General features: G+C 38.8%; 1 protein-coding gene across 4 annotated transcripts in view; it reads left to right on the forward strand.

The window, feature by feature from the left end:
- Nucleotides 1-20127, forward strand: part of Arhgap12 (Rho GTPase activating protein 12) — a 113349-nt gene that overhangs the window by 15135 nt on the left and 78087 nt on the right. For 3 of the 4 annotated variants that reach the window (XM_006254012.5, XM_006254013.5, NM_001107357.2), the window contains exons 2-3: nucleotides 2458-2494; nucleotides 4744-5498. In XM_006254012.5, coding sequence (XP_006254074.1) covers nucleotides 4821-5498 — 678 coding nt within the window. In that variant the 5' untranslated portion in view covers nucleotides 2458-2494; nucleotides 4744-4820. Of the gene's footprint in view, nucleotides 1-2457; nucleotides 2495-4743; nucleotides 5499-20127 lie in introns of those variants that run through there. The other variant, XM_063276459.1, reaches the window with a different exon arrangement.

Below are 20127 nucleotides of genomic sequence, written 5' to 3' on the forward strand. Positions count from 1 at the left end.
AAAATAGAATAAATTACTCACACAGTTGTATAGGATTTTCACTTAGATCTGTCTTTTATAGTTACCTCATGAATATCTTAATCTCTTTCAATAAGACTTTACAATAAGACTTCATCTTATCTGATTTTTCTTAGAATTATTTGTATTGTGTAATGTGTAGTTCTTATTTATGGTTTTAACAGTTATTTAGTGTTTTCCAGTTTCATTTCCTACCTCTCACCTTGGTTTTGACTAATAATTTATCTGTAGCTTCCGTTCCTCATTTCTGCTCATTTCTTGCTCATTTCATCCACCTTGGTATGTGACCACCTTTTCATGTAGATATTAGTTAACTACCACATTTACTTACTTTCCCACACCTCATTATCTTTTTTTTTTTTCTTTTTTCTTTTTTTTTCGGAGCTGGGGACCGAACCCAGGGCCTTGCGCTTGCTAGGCAAGTGCTCTACCGCTGAGCAAAATCCCCAACCCCCACACCTCATTATCTTAAACTGTAGATTGGATGTCTTATGTTGAATTAGTGACATTGACTTTCTTGTATAATCCTCTTTCTCCCCAACTGTTCCTGCATACTTGTCTTTGCAGTCACTAGGGCGGGTGCAGTCATAAAGCTTGGCAGTAAAGAGGGCACATGGATTGCCCTGTAATGATTGGTGTATTCTAGTGCCACAGTCTATCTCCAGTAGCATGAAATCAAACTCTGACCAGTCCTGATGTTTCTAAGCTACAGTAATCTTGTGAAAAGTAGCTACATGTCTGCTTACTCATCTCCCTGTCTTCAAAGGTACTTGTTTTTTTATGTTTCCTTGCAAAAAAGGAAACTCATTTAAGGATAAAGAACAGTTATGCTTCATGTACCAACCAGTCAAATTGTAAGATCTGTCATTGGCTGATTCCCTCATTGTTGGACTATCAGTGTGTTTACATAGACTGGATGCTTGCTTATTTCATGTGGTTTCTTGATGTAGGTGATGTGATAAGCACAAGATGTAAGATGGCGCTGCTAGCATTACATGGCATACTGTTGTGAGAACTTTTAAAAATACATAAATATATGTATTACATGATAGTCTCTAAAGTATCAATAAAATGTAGTGTAAAAACAGCTAACAGTTATTTATTATCATCAGGTACTATGCTCTGCATATTCCTATCTCACCTTTTATCCTACTGCAGCATGGTACATCTGGTATTACCAAAAGTAAGAATAGCGTGTTACCTTAGAATGTTAAAATACTATGACAGCATTTTTCAGCTTCACTGACATCTTAGGGACCACTGTGTGTGTTATGACCAATGGAAGCCAAAAGAAGGCATTGGATTCCCTGGAGTTGGAGTTCTAGACATCTGTGGATCCACCCAATGTGGATGCTAATCTGAACGCAGGTCCTCTGGAAGAGCAGCAGGTCTTAATTGCTAGGCCATCTCTGTCACTTTATATAAGGTTAAAGCACAGAGTGACTGATGTCTAGTAATGCATGAAAGCAGACTGAACAGTTCAAAGGTTGGAAGCTCTCTTTACTATGATGAGCAAATTGGGCAGGATAAGGGTGATGTATAGACAGGAAGTTGATTTTGGAAGTGGTAAATTTTAGGTACTTCTAACTAACCAGTTTTGCTTATAAAAGTGTCTAGTCTTGAGGAATCTCTTCCCCTTTTCATTTTTCATGACATCGACTCTGAAGAGTTTAGTTCTGTTATCTAGTGGAATGTTTTGCCTTCTAGATTTGTATGTTTACTAGTAATTGCATGAATTGAAATATGCTTTTTCTTATTTTTTTTTTTTTTTTAAGACAAGGTCTAAAAAAAATGTAGCTCTGGATGTCCTGGAATTTACTGCATAGACCAGGCTGGCCTCAAACTCTACCTGCCTCTGCCTCTCAAGTGCTGGGATTAAAGTCGTATGCTACTACACTGGGCTGAAATGTGCTTTTGATAAGAACACAGTACAAGTTACACTATAGGTGTGTCTCCTCTAAGTATCACTCTTGATGAGTAGGGATAATCATTTGGCTTAAAACTTTACCTTGGAAAAGAAACATTGTAATGTCTGTTTCCCTTCTTATGAAGAATAAGTAATATGTAGGGGGATAATGTGTTAGAATTCCTAACAACTTTAAACATATATGTCATTTTCTATTCCCACTCAGTACCATGAACTTGAAGAAATAATCATCTTAAAATTTTATCAGATTTGTTTATCATATAATCCTTGTTTGTCAGAACAAAAGTAAGGGATGTTGAGACAGTGGTGGCGGCAAGCAAAGGCAGTGACAAAGTTGATCTCAGTGGCCCAGATGGATTTGTTAAAAGAAGGCACTGAAGAGTCAGATACATGACACCTCTATGTGTTCTTTATCACTGCCATAAAAGTGTACTTCCAAAAGTATGCACATTATATGCTTATCTTTAAGGAATCTTGTTTAGAGATATAAATTTTTTTGTTTAATTTTATAGGTTTAAATGAAACACCAGATGTTTACCGTCTTCCAAGGTAAGCTTAATGTTTTTTTTTTTTTTTGAGAAACAGTGTTACTGTATTTATTAATTAATTAATTTGACTTACCACCTCAGCTTACTAGCTTTATCTTAGGCACTATAGATCTCAGAAGAATGATTTTTTTACACAGAGTGGGAACCTGCGAGTTTTCTACCTATGCCATGTTAGTGCTGAAAAAGTTTCAAGATTTTTCAATTTTGAATCAGTGATACTTAGACTGAACTGTAAATGGGTGGCTTTAAACAGTAACATTAATTTCTGCAGTTGGGTGGCTGAGTCAGGCAGCTCTTGGTGAAGTCAGCCTGGGCTACAAGATGAGAACCTTTATGCAGAACTATCAAATTGTTAGCTTTGGTATTCTTTGTCCTGCCTTGCTTCATCATAGCTTCTTGTTGCTGTGAATCCTTAATATTCTGCTGGTTTCTTCCTTTGTCTTCTGTTTGACTCTTCTGTTTTGTTTCCCTCTTTCTCTTCCTCCTTTGCTTCCTTCCTTTTTATTTGTTTGGAAACAGAGTCTCTCATAGTCCAGGCTGACAACAAATTTGCTATGTAGCCTAGAAAGTGAATGAAAATGAAGAAATAGCTAACTGCTCCTAGGTATGGTTGGGGAGAAGGAGTTTACTGTAGCTATGAGGGAGAGCTCAGCCAGAGATATCTGGAAGGATCCAGACTGAACTGGGCTATGAGAAGAGAGAGAGGTGAGAGGAAGAAAGAAGAGAAGAGAGGGCAAGCCTGTGGCCAAAATAGCAGGTCTATATAGGAATGAGAAGCTGGGTGAAGGAAGGGAAGCCCAACTCCTGATCTGGAGAGCTGTAGGATAGGGGTTGGGATAAGAAGTGCTGGGAGGAGCCGCTTGTTTTGTTTTGTTTTTTTTTCAGACCTGACAGAATGAACTTGAGCTTAAAGGCCCTCTGCCTCCATCTTCCAAGTGCTAGCTAGAATTACAGATGTATGCAACCATGCTTTGTTGATAGGGTGCTGGGGATTGAATCCAGGCCTTCATGCATGCTAGACAAGCACACTGCCTATATCCCTACCCCTCTTCCTCGTTTCTAAATCTTCTTCCTTTTTAAAGACATGGTAGGGGGCACAGCTAGAGGATTGGTGAGAAGGCTTATCTGGTAAAGTACTTGCTACACAACCCTGAGGACTAGAGTTCAGATCCTTAGCCCCTAGGTGATGCTGGAGAGGCGGCAGCCTGTCTATAATTCCAGCACACAGAAGGTGTAGACAGAGAATCCACAGAGCAAGCTGACCAGCTAGACTAGCCAAACTTCTGTGTTTAGTGAGATATCCTGGAAAGTAATATAGGGAGATACCTTGAACCTCCCCATGGACATGCACCACACATAAAACATACTCAAAAATGGACATGCTCAAACACACATAAAAAACATATACAAGAGCATAATACTGTTTAATGCATATAACAAAGATACTGACATGGGGATTATAAGGTTATTCTTATCAAATATGACTCTTAGTTAGGGTTTTTATTGCTGTGAAGAGACACCATGACCATGGCAGCACTTATAAAGGAAAACATTTAATTGGGGCTGGTTTACAGTTCAGAAGTTTTAGTACATTATCGTCATGGCTGATAGCATGGATAGGCATGCAGCCAGACATGGTGCTGGAGAGGGAGCTGAGAGTTCTACATCTGAATTGGCAGAGAGTGAGCCACTGGGCCTGACCTGAGCTTCTGTAACCTCAAACCCTCCAGTGACACAATTTCTTTAATAAGGCTGTATCTACTTCAAAATAATGTCACTCCATATGTGCTGGGGGTGGGGTGGGGTAGAGGGTTAGTTCAAACACCACAATGGCTCTGTCTTAAGTTTCTATCTGCAAAGACCATTATTTTCAGATAAGAACACCTTTACAAGTCCTGAAGTGAGGACTTGACTGTACCTTCTGTGAGGCAGTTTATAACAGTACAACAGTGCTTACTCTGCCCTCTAGGATTGTAAATAACTGAAGATTTAGAATAAAAACGTCTTAAATGTAGGTTGATACCTGTGTTACTAGGCATGTTTACTTTATGGAGCTTAAGATTTGCCCTCTTCTAGTGTGTCTGAAAACAGCTAGCTACAGTGTACTCATATAAATAAAACAAATACATCTTTAAAAAAAAAAGATTTGAAGGTAATGATTTTTAAATGGTATGTATAATGTTTTATGAGTATCAAATTTAGATTACATTATTCTTTTTTCTTTATTCTCTTTCTCTGATTAAATAATAGTGTTATGTTAATGCAGCGAGGCACAAGGCATAATGTGGCATGCTGTCTGTTTTGAGAGTGAGTATTACTGAGTAGAAATGGCTGAGAGAAGTGGGAAGATTGCTTCAGGACAAGTGTATATTGAGGTGGAGTATGATTATGAGTATGAAGCAAAGGACAGGAAGATTGTGATCAGACAAGGGGAGCGCTACCTCCTGGTGAAGAAGACCAATGATGACTGGTGGCAAGTCAGACTTGATGAGAACTCTAAAGCATTTTATGTGCCAGCACAGTATGTCAAAGAGGTCACTCGCAAAGCACTGATGCCACCCGTGAAGCAGACAACAGGACTGCCAAATAACTCTATGAAGACGACACAGAGTATGCATCTCCAGCGATCGACAGAAAATGTGAACAAAATGCCTGAGCTTTCAAGTTTTGGAAAGCCATCATCATCTGTTCAAGGAACAGGTCTTATTCGTGATGCCAATCAGAATTTTGGATCCAATTATAATTCAGGCCAGACTCTCAACCTAAGCCTGGACCTGACCCATAATAACGGGAAGTTTAACAGTGATTCACATTCTCCTAAAGTTTCCAGCCAGAATAGGACACGCTTATTTGGTCATTTTCCCGGGCCAGAATTCTTGGACATAGAGAAGACTAGCTTCTCTCAGGAACAGTCATGTGACTCAGCTGGAGAAGGCTCTGAAAGAACACACCAGGATTCCGAGTCTGGAGACGAGCTTAGCAGCAGCTCCACTGAGCAAATGAGGGTAAGAGAAAAGACTGGTGAAATTCGAGCTTGCCTAAATAAAAATGATGTTTTAATTAAAACCATAGCTTTATGAATTTGGTTGTTTTGCTTTATATGTTCAGAATACATGGAGTCTATCCTGATTTAAAGAGCAGAAAAAAAATGGGAAATAGCTTGTGACATTCATAGAGAATCTCTATGTCATTCATAACATCTATGTGGGACAGGACTACCTTGAGCCTGAAAACATTTTTTTCTCCCTATTGATGTGCATTAAGTAGGAAATGCTTCCTTTAGCAGTAGGTGATTCTTCCTTTAGAAAAAAATGTATTTTGTTTTCTGGTTGTACTTTGATTTGTTGCTAGCAAGTGTTTAGGTGTAAAATATGGGTGTGTGGGAAAGATGCCACTGGCATATTAGTGGCTAACTTGCTTATTGAAACTTACCCTGGAGCACCATGCAATAAAGAGTGAATAACTGCATTTCCAGTCATATGCTTGTGTCTGAAGTACTTCCCCTTAATGGCAGTGAATACTGGCCTGGAAAGAATGGTGTTACAGGTTTGATTTTTACTTTTTCCCCTACCTAGCTTTCTTTTCAGATTGTGTATGCTAATTTATTTTTCAAATGAAGTCATTTAAAAAGCATGTGTATGAAAGTGGGCATGTATTTGGGCAACTCTGATTTTTAAAGTAAATTTTTTATCCTCAGTTTAAAGCAAATTAAAAACAACTATTTGATCTGAAGTTGTGTTCCCTTCCACTCTGAGTTTTTTGTTTGTTTGTTTGTTTTTTGTTTGTGGTGAGGAGAACCTTTCTCTAACTCCTTTTCGCTCTCTTTCTTTGTTTTTTGTTTGTTTTGGTGCTGGGAACTTAACTCTAGGTCTTGGGCTTAATAGGTAAGCTCTCCACTGCTGAGCTAAACTCTTAATTCTTGTAATAAAATTATTCAGGTCAAATCAGTTAATAATTAGGCTGTTCTTAAGTATTGCCTAATTCTGTAAGTCGTAACTGTTTATAGCATTTTTGAGAGGCTATAGGAAAAGAGAAGATTCTGTAGCGAAACTTCCAGTGTTTGAGATCAAGGCAGGAAGTAGCACTATCATTGTCTTCTGTGGGAGCCTCAGTTTTAGTGTGATACTTTGTAGTGTCTGCTGAAGCACACCTTTAATCTTAGCACTCAGGAGGCCAAGGTAGGCAGATCTCTGAGTTGAAGCCAGGATGGTCTAAATAGCAAGTTCCATACCAGCTAGAGCTACATAGTAAGACCCTGTCTGCAGAATATGTGTGTATGTTTACATATATACAGACAGTTATATGGGGAGAGATATTTCTGAAATGTGGTTCCTTATAGAACCTGGAGGCCTTGGGAAAGATGTGGGTTTTTTTTTGTTTGTTTGTTTTTTTTTTAAGATTTATTCATTTATTATATATAAGTACACTGTAGCTGTCTTCACACACACCAGAAGAGGGCATCAGATCTCTTTACAGATGGTTGTGAGCCACCATGTGGTTGCTGGGAATTGAACTCATGACCTCTGGAAGAGCAGTCGGGTGCTCTTAACCGCTGAGCCAAAAGATGTGTTTTCTATTCCATCCAGCCATAATAATGATTGTTTCACAGCCAAAATTGTATTTTATATTTATGTTCAGAAGCAATCCCGTGTTCTTTTGGTTATAATCATCTTAAGTTCCCTGCACTGAAAGTTCATGGCTCCTGATCTCTCATGGGCCAGCACCGTTTGAAAGTCTTATAAAGAATTCTTTGGCAGGCCCTTAGCTCTCCATGGCAATGGTCTCCAATCTTTTGCATTTTCTTCTTTTTGCTGATTCACTTGTACTTTGCTCTGGTCTTATCAGATCACATTGCTTTATACTTAACAGCAGAAAATAAGTTCCTAAACAAAACACAAAAAAGCTATGGTGAAGAAATAGAGAGCACATTTGCATAATAGTCAGTAATGCCGGCTTTCATTTTGATCTGATTCCAGCATTTGCCAGCTGTGTGATAATTGGGTGCTGGGCAGGGGTGGGGGTGGGGGATTAGCTGTATTTTACCTATTTTGTAATGCTCAGGGTGAACCTTGGGCCTTTGGGTACACTAGACAGTCTACCTAAATCTAAGGATATTTCATTTATTTTACATGTATGAGTGTTTTATCTGCATGCATTTATGTGTACATATGTATGCCTGGTGTGGCAGACTGGAGTTATGGATGGTTGTTAGCCACCATGTTTGTTCTAGGACCCAAACCCTGGTCCTCTTCAAGAGCTCTTAACTGCTGAGCCACTTCCCTGGCCCTGAGGGGAAAGTTACTTAACCTGAGTTAAGGAGTAGTCACAGGGATGTTGAGGCACATAGTAAGGGCATTGGGCATCTATTGCTGCTTAATTAACTACCAAATTTATCAGCTTTCTTTGCTTTTGTGGGTTAGTTCATCAGTGGAAACTTGGGGTCTCTTGAGGTTGCAGTTTTAGGCAAGCCAAGTTGAGATGAGGAGTTACTTTCAATGCCTTGCTTACAATGTTGCTAGTTAAGCCTCTTCACAGTTGTTTGAATGTAGCAAGTAGACTTCCCCAGAATGAGCAATCATAGTAGAAACATGAGAAACATAGTAGATCTTCAGTTTCTGATCCTGGAAATCCCACTGTCATATTTTGTTGATTATGCAGCTCATCTGTCTTTTCTATGGGAGACTACACATGAGTGTGAGTAATAGGTTTTGAGGATTAGTGAGGGGAATATTTTGATGGTTGTCTGTAAATAGATTCTCTGTAAACTACTTGCCACAGTAATTGTCATTATTATTCTGTCAGTATTATTTCTGTTTTTATTCCCACCATAGAAATATCTATGTTGGCAATTGCCTTTCTCCTGGTATAGTACAAACATTTATTTTAAACATTTCTATCAAAATGTATGCTCTTCATACTTGCTCTTTGTACTTGTTCATGACCCTCTGCAAAAACATGATTGTTATAAGTCTTTTCTATCAATTTAATATATATACATAAATACATATATACATGTGTGTGTATATATACTCATACATACATATCGTGTATGTCTATGTGTGTGTTTGTGTATATGTATATAGCACCCACATGCAAGGAAGAGGATAACCTCAGCTGCTTTGCTTGCCTTACACCTTGTTTTTGAGGCATGGCCTCTGCATTCTAGGCTAACTGGCCTGTGAACTTCTGAGGGATTCTCTTGTCTCTGCCTCACATCTTTCCCTGGGAATGTGCTGAATAAGATACTGCTACTACATCTAGCTTTTGTTTGTTTGTTTGTTTGTTTGTTTGTTTTTGGAGACGTGGTTTTTCTGGTATTCTTGGCCGTCTTGGAACTCACTCTGTAGACCGGGTTGGCCTCAAACTCACAATCGTCTGCCTCTGCCTTCCAGGTGCTGGAATTAAAGAAAGGCATAGGCTACCACTACTCTGAAAGGATTCAAACTGTAGTCATCATTAGGCTTGTGTGGTCAGCAGTTTTACCTGCTGAGCCATCTTCCCCAGACTTTAGAATTGCTGGTATTTCCCCCATTTAGTAACGGTCTGTACCTCTCCTTTTCCCATATTGCTTCATTACTCCTTTCACTATCTGCTGAGTTATCTCCCCAGCCCCTTCACCACTCCCCACTTAGATAGACTGAGAGTTCTTAATAGTCCGGAATACTAAGTCTGTCAGACGGCTTGCAAAGATTGTATCCTGTTGTGTTGGCTTTTCATCCTTTTGGTTAGGTCTTTCCCAGAACCAGTGTTTTATTTTGATGAACTCCAGTTTATTAGTTCTCTATATGTGTCATGCTTTGTTTTCAAGTCTAGGAGCTCAAGGCATAGTAATTTTAGGTATATTTGAAGAAACAGAATCACAAGGGTATGTGTGTATGTTTGTGTATCTTCATAAATACAGACATAAACAAGCTGGGTATATTTTAAACACTTGGTTTGCACAAACATACTGGCATGCAATTTCAGAATCTGGATTTTTCTGGCAGGTGATGATGCTCCAGGGAAATAGTAGTTGCTGGTGCTTTTGTTGTCATAGCCAAGAATCCATTGCCAAATCTGAGATCATGACGATGGACTCTGTGCCTTCTCCTGACACTTGTATAGTGAGGTTTTTAATTATTCTCAATTACTTTTTATGTATAGTATGAAATAAGTATCCAATCTTTCTCTCTTTCTCTCTTTCTCTCTTTCTCTCTTTCTCTCTCTCTCCCTCCCTCCCTCCCTCCTTCCCTCCCTCCCTCCCTCCCTCTCTCTCTCTCTCTCTCTCTCTCTCTCTCTCTCTTTCTTTCTTTCTTTCTTTCTTTCTTTCTTTCTTTCTTTCTTTCTTTCTTTCTTTCTTTCTTTCAAGCCTTCAAGACAGAGCGTTTCTCTGTATAGGCCTAAATGCTGGGATTAAAAGCCTGGACTGCCATACCTTACCTCCAGTTTCCTTTTAAAAGTGACTGGCTTGTTTTCTTAGTGCAGTTTGTTTAAAGACATCTGCTACATTAGGTGTAGCACCCTAATAAAAATTGGAAATCAATTTACCATAGACACATTGACTTGTTTCTGGATATTTAGTGTCTGCCTGTTAATTTATACACACCCTAAAGATAGTCTTGAGCACTCTTGTTTTGTAGCATTTTAAAATTGTGAAGTGTTATCTTTCTTCATTTGTTCTTTCTTTCTTTCTTTTTTTTTTTTTGGTTCTTTTTTCGGAGCTGGGTACCGAACCCAGGGCCTTGCGCTTCCTAGGTAAGCGCTCTACCACTGAGCTAAATCCCCAGCTCATTTGTTCTTTCTAAGAGTTGTATCTTTTCTGGTTTCTTCGGCCTCTATATCAATATTAGGAATCTCTCCTCAATTTTAACAAATAAACTGGCTAGGATCCTGATAAACATTGTCTTTGAGGCTGTAGAGGAATTTGAGGGGTCATATCCACTTCTGCTTTTCTTATTCCCCTCAGTGCTGGGGATTGAACTCAGGGCTGAAATTCAGATTGATTCATTCAGAAAAAAGGTTATAGGCTTAAGAATGGGTAAACATGTAAGAATGCATATTGCTCTTGCAGAGGATCCCAGTTCGTTTTCTAGAATGTTATCAAGTAGCTCACAACCATTTGTAATTCGTGCTCCAAGCAGGTATGGCAGCTCTGGTCTCCACGGGCACCTATACTCGAATGCACATACCTACGCATAGATACAAATATACATAATTAAGATGAAATTTAAAAACAAAGTATTTATACTTCATGTTGGTATATATATTTTTTAGGTACAGAAATCTGTTTTTTTTTTTTGTTGTTGTTGTTGTTGTTGTTTTTGTTTAAAACGTTTTTCATTAGCCTGGTTTCTGGAGAGAAGTATAATTCTTGTCTTTTTTCCTCTATAAAGATTTTTCCTCTGTCTTTCAGAGTTTCCTTTCATCTTTTGTTTTTGTAGCTTGAATATAATGTTCTTGTGTGTAGGGTTTTTTAATTGGAATTTTTTATTTATATTTCATATCCCCTTTCTCGGTTTCCCCTCCCCTGACCCCAGCCTATCCCCCTACCCCCTGCCTCCATGAGAGTGCTCCACCACCTACTGCCTTCCACCTCCCCACCCTGACATCCCCTACACTGGGGCATCAAACCTTGACAGGAACAATGGCCTCTCCTCCCATTGGTGCCCAACAAGGCCTTCCTCTGCTACATATACGGATGGAGCTCTAGGTCCATTCCTGTGTTCTCTTGGGATGGCCTTGGGAACCATCCTTGGGATGCTCTGGGAGGTTTGGTTGGTTGATATTGTTGTTGTTCTTATGGGGATTGCAAACCCCTTCAGCTCCTTCAGTCCTTTCTCTAACTGCTCCATTGGGGACCCCATTCCCAGTTCAATAGTTGGCTGTAAGCATCTGCCTCTGTATTTGTCTGGCAGAGCCTCTCAGGAGAAAGCTTTATCAGGCTCCTGTCAGCATGTACTTCACAAAGTATCTACACTTTGGCCATCCTTCTTCTTGAACTTCATGTGTTCTGTGAATTGTATCTTGGGTATTCTGAGCCTTTGGGCTAATATCTATTTATCAGGAAGTACATACCACACATGTTCTTTCTTTATTGGGTTATCTCACTCAGGATGATACTTTCTAGTTCCAGCCATTTCCCTAACAATTTCATGAAGTCATTGTTTTTAATAGCTGAGTAGTATTCCATTGTGTAGATGTACCACATTTTCTGTATCCATTCCTCTGTTGAAGGACATCTGGGTTCTTTCCAGCTTCTGGCTGTTATAAATAAGGCTGCTGTGAACATAATTGGAGCATGTGTCTCTGTTGTATATTGGAGCATCTTTTGGGTATATGCCCAAGAGAGGTATAGCTGGGTCCTGAGATAGTAGAATGTCCAATTTTCTGAGGAACCTCCAGACTGATTTCCAGAGTGGTTGTACCAGTTTGCAATCCCACCAACAGTTGGAGGAGTGTTCCTCTTTCTTCACATCCTCGTCAGCATCTGCTGTCACCTGAGTTTTTTATCTTAGCCATTCTGACTGGTGTGAGGTAGAATCTAAGGATCATTTTGATTTGTATTTCCCTGATGACTCAGGATGTTGAACATTTCTTTAGATGCTTCTTGGCCATTCGATATTCCTCAGCTGAGAATTCTTTGTTTAGTTCTGTACCCGTTTTTTGATAGGGTTATTTGATTCTCTGGAGTCTAACTTCTTGAGTTCTTTGTAAATATTGGATATTAGCCCTCTATCAGATGTAGGATTGGTAAAGGCCTTTTCCCAATCTATTGGTTGCCTTTTTGTCCTAATGATAGTGTCCTTTGCCTTATAGAAACATTGTAATTTTATGAGGTCCCATTTGTCGATTCTTGATCTTAGAGCATAAGCCATTGGTGTTCTGTTCAGGAAATTTTCCCCAGTGCCCATGTGTTCCGGGCTCTTCCCCACTTTCTCTTCTATTAGTTTCAATGTATCTGGTTTGATGTGGAGGTCCTTGATCCACTTGGACTTGAGCTTTGTACAAGGCAATAAGAATGGATTGATTTGCATTCTTCCACATGCTGCCCTCTAAATTGAACCAGCACCATTTGTTGAAAATGCTATCTTTTTTCTACTGGATAGTTTTAGCTCCTATGTCAAGTGACCATAGGTGTGTGGGTTCATTTCTAAGTCTTGAGTTCTATTCCATTGATCTTCCTGCCTGTCTCTCTACCAATACCATATAGTTGTTTTTGTTTTTTTTTTTTAAATCACCATTTCTTTCTTCAGAAACTTGAGTTCTTGTCATACAGAACTATTACTTGCTTGGTTAGAGTCGTACTAAGGTATTTTATATTGTTTGTGACTATTGTGAAGGGTGTCCTTTCCCTAATTTCTTTCTCAGCCTGTTTATCCTTTGAAAAGAGGAAGGCTACTGATTTGTTTGACTTAATTTTAGATCCAGCCACTTTGCTGAAGTTGTTTATCAGCTGTAGGAGTTCTCTGGTGGAATTTTGGAGGTCACTTATGTATACTATCATATCATCTGCCAATAGTGATATTCTGACTTCTTCCTTTCCAAATTTTTTTCTTTTTTTTTTTTTTTCTTTTTTCGTTTTCTTTTTTTCGGAGCTGGGGACCGAACCCAGGGCCTTGTGATTGCTAGGCAAGCGCTCTACCACTGAGCTAAATCCCCAACCCCTCCTTTCCAAATTTTTATCCCTTTGACCTCCTTTTGTTGTCTGATTGCTCTGGCTAGGACTTCAAGTACTGTATTAAATAGGTAGGAAGAGAGTGGGCAACCTTGTCTAGTCCCTGATTTTAGTGGGATTGCTTCAAGTCTCTCTCTATTTAATTTCATGTTGGCTACTGGCTTGCTGTGTATTGCTTTTATTATGTTTAGGTATTGGTCTTGACTTCCTGATCTTTCGAAAACATTCACCATGAAGGGGTGTTGAATTTTGTTAAATGCTTTCTCATCATCTATTGAGATGATCTTGTGGTTTCTTTCTTTGAGTTTGTTTATATAGTGGATTACATTGATGGATTTCCATATATTGAACCTTCCCTACATCCCTGAAATGAAGCCTACTTCATCATGATGGATGATCATTTTGATGTCTTCCTGGATTCAGTTTGCGAGAATTTTGAATATTTTGTCATTGGTATTCATAAGGGAAATTGGTCTGAAGTTCTTGTTCTTTTTTGGGTCTTTGTATGGTTTAGGTATAAGTGTAATTGTGGCTTCATAGAAGGAATTGGATAGTGTTCTTTCTGTTTCTATTTTGTGGAATAGTTTTCTTTTTTTCTTTTTTGGACAGTATTGGTATTAGACCTTCTATGAAGGTCTTAAAGAATTTTGTACCAAACCCATCTGGTTCTGGGCTTTTTTTGATTGGGAGACTTTTAATGAGTGCTTCTATTTTTTTAGGGATAATTCTGGGACTGCTTAGATGATTTATCTGATCCTGATTTAACTTTGGTACTTGTTATCTGTCTACAAAATTGTTCATTTCATCCAGATTTTCCAGTTTTGTTGAGTATAGAGTTTTGTAGTAGGATCTGATTAATTGTTTGAATTTCCCCAGTTTCTGTTGTTGTATCTCTCTTTTCATTTCTGATTTTGTTAATTTGGATACTGTTTCTGTGCCCTGTGATTAGTCTGGCTAAGGCTTTATCTATCTTGTTAATTTTCTCAAAGAACCAGCTCCTGGTTTTGTTGATTCTTTGTGTAGTCCTTTTGGTTTCTACTTGGTTGATTTCAGCCCTAAGTTCTCTTGGTTGTATTTGCTTCTTTTTGTTCTAGAGCTTTTAGGTGTGCTGTCAAGCTGCTGATATATGCTCTTTCCAGTTTCTTTTTGGAGGTACTCAGAGTTATTAGTTTTCCTCTCAGCACTGCTTTCATTGTATCTCATATAAGTTTGGGTATGTTTTGCCTTCTTTTTCATTAAATTCTAAAAAGTCTTTAATTTCTTTCTTCTTTGCTCAAGTTATCATTGAGTAGAACATTGTTCAGCTTCTGTGTTTAGGTGGGCTTTCTGATGTTTTTTGTTGTTATTGAAGACCAGCCTTAGCCTGTGGCGATCTGATAGGATGCATGGGATTATTTCTATCTTGCATCTCTTGAGGGTTGTTTTGTGACCGATTTTATGATCAGTTGTGGAGAAGATACCATGAGATGCTGAGAAGAAGATATATTCTTTTGTTTTAGGAAGAAATGTTCCATAGATGTTCGTTAAATTCATTTGGTTCATAACTTCTGTTAGTTTCTCTGTGTCTCTGTTTAGTTTCTGTGTTCATGATCTGTACATTGATGAGAGTGTGATGTTGAAGTCTCCCATTATTATTGTTTGAGGAGCTATGTGTGTTTTAAGCTTTAGTAAAGTTTCTTTTCTTTTTTTCTTTTTTTTTTTTTTCTTTTCTTTTTTTCGGAGCTGGGGACTGAACCCAGGGCCTTGTGCTTGCTAGGCAAGCGCTCTACCACTGAGCTAAATCCCCCAACAAAGTTTCTTTTATGAATGTGGCTGCCCTTGCATTTGGAGCATAGATGTTTAGATTGAGAGTTCATTGTGGTGTATTTTTCCGTTTATGAATATGACCTGTCCTTATCTTTTTTGATAACTTTTAGTTGACAGTTGAATTTATTTGATATTAGAATGGCTACTCCAGCTTGTTCCTTGGGACCATTTCCTTGGGAAATTGTTTTCCAGCCTGTTACTCTTAGGTAGTATCTGTCTTTGCCACTGAGGTGTGTTTTCTGTATGCACCAAAATGCTGGATCCTCTTTACATACCCAGTCTGTTAGTCTATGTCTTCTTATTGGGGAACTGCATCCATTGATGTGAAGAGATATTAAGGAATAGTGATTGTTGTTTTCTGTTATTTTTCTTGTTATAGGTGGAATTATGTTTATGTAGCTCTCTTCTTTTGGGTTTGTTGCAATGAGATTACTTTCTTGCTCTTTCTAGGGTGTAGTTTCCCTCCTTGTGTTGGAGTTTTCTATCTATTATCCTTCATAGGGCTGAATTTGTGGAAAGATTGTATAAATTTGGTTTTGTCTTGGAATAGCTTGATTTCTCTATCCATGTTAATTGAGAGTTTTGCTTGATATAGTAGCTGGGCTGGCATTTGTGTTCTCTTTTGGTCTATTTGACTTCTACCCAGGATCTTCTGGTTTTCATAGTCTGGTGAGAAGTCTGGTATAATTCTGATAACATCTGTCTTTATATGTTATTTGACCTTTTTCCCTTACTGCTTTTAATATTCTTTGTTTGTGTATTTGGTGTTTTGACTGTTATATGACAGGAGGAATTTCTTTTCTGGTCCAGTTTATTTGGAGTTCTGTAGGCTTCTTGTATGTTTATGGGCATCTCTTTAGGTTAGTTTTCTTCTATGATTTTGTTGAAGATATTTACTGGCCCTTTGAGTTGGGAATCTTTGCTCTCTTCTATACCTATTATCCTTAGATTTGATCTTCGCATGTGTCCTGGATTTCCTGGATGTTTGGGGTTAGGAGCTTTTTGAGTTTTGCATTTTCTTTGATGGCTGTGTCAATGATTTGTATGGTATGTTCTGCCTCTGACATTCTCTCCCCTGTCTCTTGTATTCTGTTGGCAGTTCTTACGTCTGTGACTCCTCATCTCTTTTCTGAGTTTTCTATCTCCAGGGTTGTCTCCCTTTGTGATTTCTTCATTGTTTTTATTTCCATTTTTAGATCCTAGATGGTTTTGTTTAATTCCTTCACCTGTTTGTTGTGTTTTCCTGTAATTATTTAAGTGATTTTTGTGTTTCCTTTTTAAGGGCTTCAGTCTGTTTACCCGTGTTTTCCTGTATTTTTTTAAAAGGGAGTTATTTATGTCCTTCTTAATGTCCTCTAACAGCATTATGAAATGTAATTTTTAAATCAAAATTTGGCTTTTCCAGTGTGTTGGGGTATTTAGTACTTAAGTGGTGAGACAACTGGGTTCTGATGATGCCAAGTGGCCTTGGTTTCTGTTGCTTAGGTTCTTGCACTTGCCTCTCACCATCTGATGGTCTCTGGTGTTAGCTGGTCTTGCTGCCTCTGACAGTTGCTTGACCCACCTATAAGCCTGTGTGTCAGCACTCCTGGGAGACCAGCTCTCTCCAGATGGAATTTGGGTACCAATATGGCACAGGATCAGCTCCATACACAGATGGAAATAGGATGGATCCTGTCCCAGATGCTCCTTGGTTCCTCTGTCCTGAGGACTCCAGGAGGGTCCCTCTGAGCAGAAGTGGTGGTCTTACCTGTGTTCTCAGGTGTATCAGTACTCCTGGGACACCATCTCTCTCCTGGCGTGGTCTGTCTACAGAGAGCTGTGGCACAGGTTCAGCTCCCAGTGCAGACAGAAGTAGGAAGGATCCTCATGTGTAGGTTTTTGGTTCTTGTCCCCTTTCCAGTGTGGGGAACTTGTATTGACATATCTTCAAGCCAGGTCTACCTGCAACCATGTTTAGTCCGCTTCTTTTATTAGCAGGGATTCCCTGTACTTAGGTTACTGTTACCTTTTCTCTTCTTGTCAGAGCCACTGAAGGACTGATGGTGGCCTTGGAAAAGTCAGTTTCTGTGACAGTTTTTTTAAATTTCTTACTTGCATTTTGATTCTTTTGTAGGATTTTTTTTTCCTCTTGAGACAAGGTTTCCCTATGTAGCCTTGACTTTCCTGGAACTTATTCTGTGAACTAGTCTGTCCTTAAACTCACAGAGATCTGCCTGCCTCTGCCTCCCACATCTTAAGTTTCCTGTTTGGTAATTCTAGCGTCTGTACTGTGTCCAAGTTTGATTGTTACTTGCTTTTGTTACTGTGTTTTGTTATCTTTCATCATGTTTTCCAACTTTTGGTTCAAAGTCAGACATGTATCAAGTAATAGTAACTGAATTAAATAGGCCTGTAATATAAGGTGTTAAGCTGATTTGGCCAGAAACTGGTTTGTGATTAATGTTTATTATAGTTGTACATACCAGGTCCTTGAAATTTAATATCTGTGGTTTTGGCCCCGTTGCTTTGGGGATTTTTTTGGGGGGGGGGTCCTTTCTTCCTTCCTTTTTTCTTTTAAGACAGTCTCAGTGTAGTCCACACTGGCCTTTAACTTTCTCCTGCTTGCCTCTTCCAAGTACTAGGATCACAAGTGTGTGGCACTATGCCTAGTCTCTTCTAACAGCTCCCTCTTTATGAACTTCTTGAGCTCTTTCCTCTGTGGTCCACTGAAGCCCACAGTGGGGAGTTGTCACAAGTATTCTGCAATTCTGTGGTTAAATCTCAGTCTTAAACTGTTTGCTGTTGGGCTGTGAATTTCTCTGGTTTCTTCATTTTACCCTTTCCCTTAGGGGAGACCAGAAGGCTCTTCAGAAGGCATTGGAGTATGGGGAATGTTTTCTGCAGGTTGAATAAACTCTGCTATTTTTCTTAGACAGCAGTTCTTTTTTTTTTTTTTTTTTTTTTTTTTTTGGTTCTTTTTTTCGGAGCTGGGGACCGAACCCAGGGCCTTGCGCTTCCTAGGTAAGCGCTCTACCACTGAGCTAAATCCCCAGCCCCGACAGCAGTTCTTTATTAGCAGGGACTGCTTGAACTTTAGGTCACTTGCTCACCTTTTCTCTTCTTGTCAGAGTCACTGAAGGACATGGTGGCCTTGGAAATACACTCCACCAAAATCCAGGGAATTCTTACAGAGGTTAGTCCCTATAGTGTGTGCATTAATTCATCATGATTCAATTAGGTTTTCCAATCAGTTTATAATGCTAGTAGTTTCTGTTTAACTGCATCTCCTCTGCAACTTAGGCTTTACCCCTTCAAATGTTGGGGCAGTAGTTGGCCATGCGACTTTGGTTGTCTGATGGGTGCAGGAAATCATGAATTGCCGGACTTTTGGTTTTGTCTTGATGCTGAGAGAGTGATGGCTTTGACATTTTCTGCAAGTTAGAACTAAAATTGGAAGTTGATAAGATTGTGAGTAAAAAAAAAAAAAGCAGTGTGTTTAAAAGTAGGGTATGTATGTGGAGACCAGAACACCCGAATTTTCTCCTGCCTTTTTTTTAGTGATCAAAGTAGGTACTCAGGCTCTTGTGGCAAGAATTTATCCGCTGAGCCATTTTGTATTTTTGTTGCTATTTAGCTTATTAATACACAATATATTTGTCGATTTTTGAACATGGGCCATTCTTTCTAGATAATACTAATTTTGGTCATCTATTAAGTTTTTTTTGCAATTGTACTAAAAAGAAGTTGCTTGTGTGTGTGCACACGTGTGTGTTTGATCTGTGGCTCATTAATCAGGATATCAAAAAAATGAGTTGGAAAGTACTTCCTCTTTTGTACTTAGAGAGAGAGGATGTGTAGTTTTGATAGATTTTCCTCCGAATCTCTTGGGTATCATGTTAGTTTTCATTAATAATGTTAGAAACAAAGAATAATCTTGGTTTGGGACCAAGAGAAACAGGAAAAAGTAAATGTAGCTTGGCAAGCCAATATCTTTTTGTAAAAAATGCTGCACCAGGTCTGAGTGGGGCTAGCAAGCACTCTTGGAGAGATGGTGTCTATATTTTTATCCCTGATATATGTGGTGACTACAACTCATCCCACAGGTGGGAGCTTGACTTCACAATTAGATTGGCTAGTCAGTTCAAAGGGGAAGATTCAAGTAATATGAGCCCTTGCTTGGTTAATTATTTTCCATAGGAAAAAAAAGTCTTAAAATAGTTATTGGGGTATTAGAAATGATCAGTTTCATTTTGGGGAGATCAGGTTAGTTTCATTGAAGTTATTGAGTTTGTCCTAGCAGTGCTCTTTTACTGCCATTTCGCAAGCCACTGTTGTCTTCATTGATATCTATTGCACTGATCTTTTCAAGTAGCCCTTGTTTCATTGATTTGCTTTATTTTCCTGTTAGGAATTTCTTTTTTTTAAAATTAATTTTATTTTAATGAATTCACTGTAGCTATCTTCAGACACACCAGAAGAGGGCATTAGATCCCACTACAGATGGTTGTGAGCCACCATGTGGTTGCTGGGATTTGAACTCAGAACCTCTGGAAGAGCAGTCAGTGCTCTTAACCACTGAGCCATCTCTCCAGCCCCTCCTGTTAGGAATTTCATTGTTGCTGCTTCTCTTCCTCTTCCTCCTCCTCCTCCTCTTCATCTTTTTTTTTTTTTTTTTTTTTTTGGGAAACAGGACTTTTTGTAGCCCAGTTTGGCTTTGAACTGTGTAAAGTGTGTAGTAAAATGACCTTGAACTCCCAACCATTCTAGGAAAAGTAAGGCACTTCTCACCATGCCTAGCTACAGTCATTGGTATGTTCTTATTCTGCTCCAGGTTCTTCCTCTAGGAAGCTTAGCTAATTGCTTTGCAACTGTACCCATTTCCCAATAGGAACACTTGCAAAAGTCTTCCCCAGCACTGTTTTAGCTTTCTACAGCAAGTGGCTGTATTTTGCCTTTAAACTGTTGAACTCAGTGCATTCAGAACTCTTAACACTTGCTTTTTAAACATGTTCATGCTGTCTTTGGATATGGATCTTGTTTAGTTCCCAAGTGTTTGTAGATTTCTTTTTTCTACTTTTGTATTACTGCTTTATGGTTTGGTTTCTTTGTGCCTGGGTAACAATCTATGTTTTCATTTTTAACAGAATTTTCTTGGTATGTGTTCTACAGACACTAAAATAGTGTATTATACT

Source organism: Rattus norvegicus, chromosome 17, assembly GCF_036323735.1.
Source record: "Rattus norvegicus strain BN/NHsdMcwi chromosome 17, GRCr8, whole genome shotgun sequence".
Taxonomy (NCBI): Eukaryota; Metazoa; Chordata; class Mammalia; order Rodentia; family Muridae; genus Rattus; species Rattus norvegicus.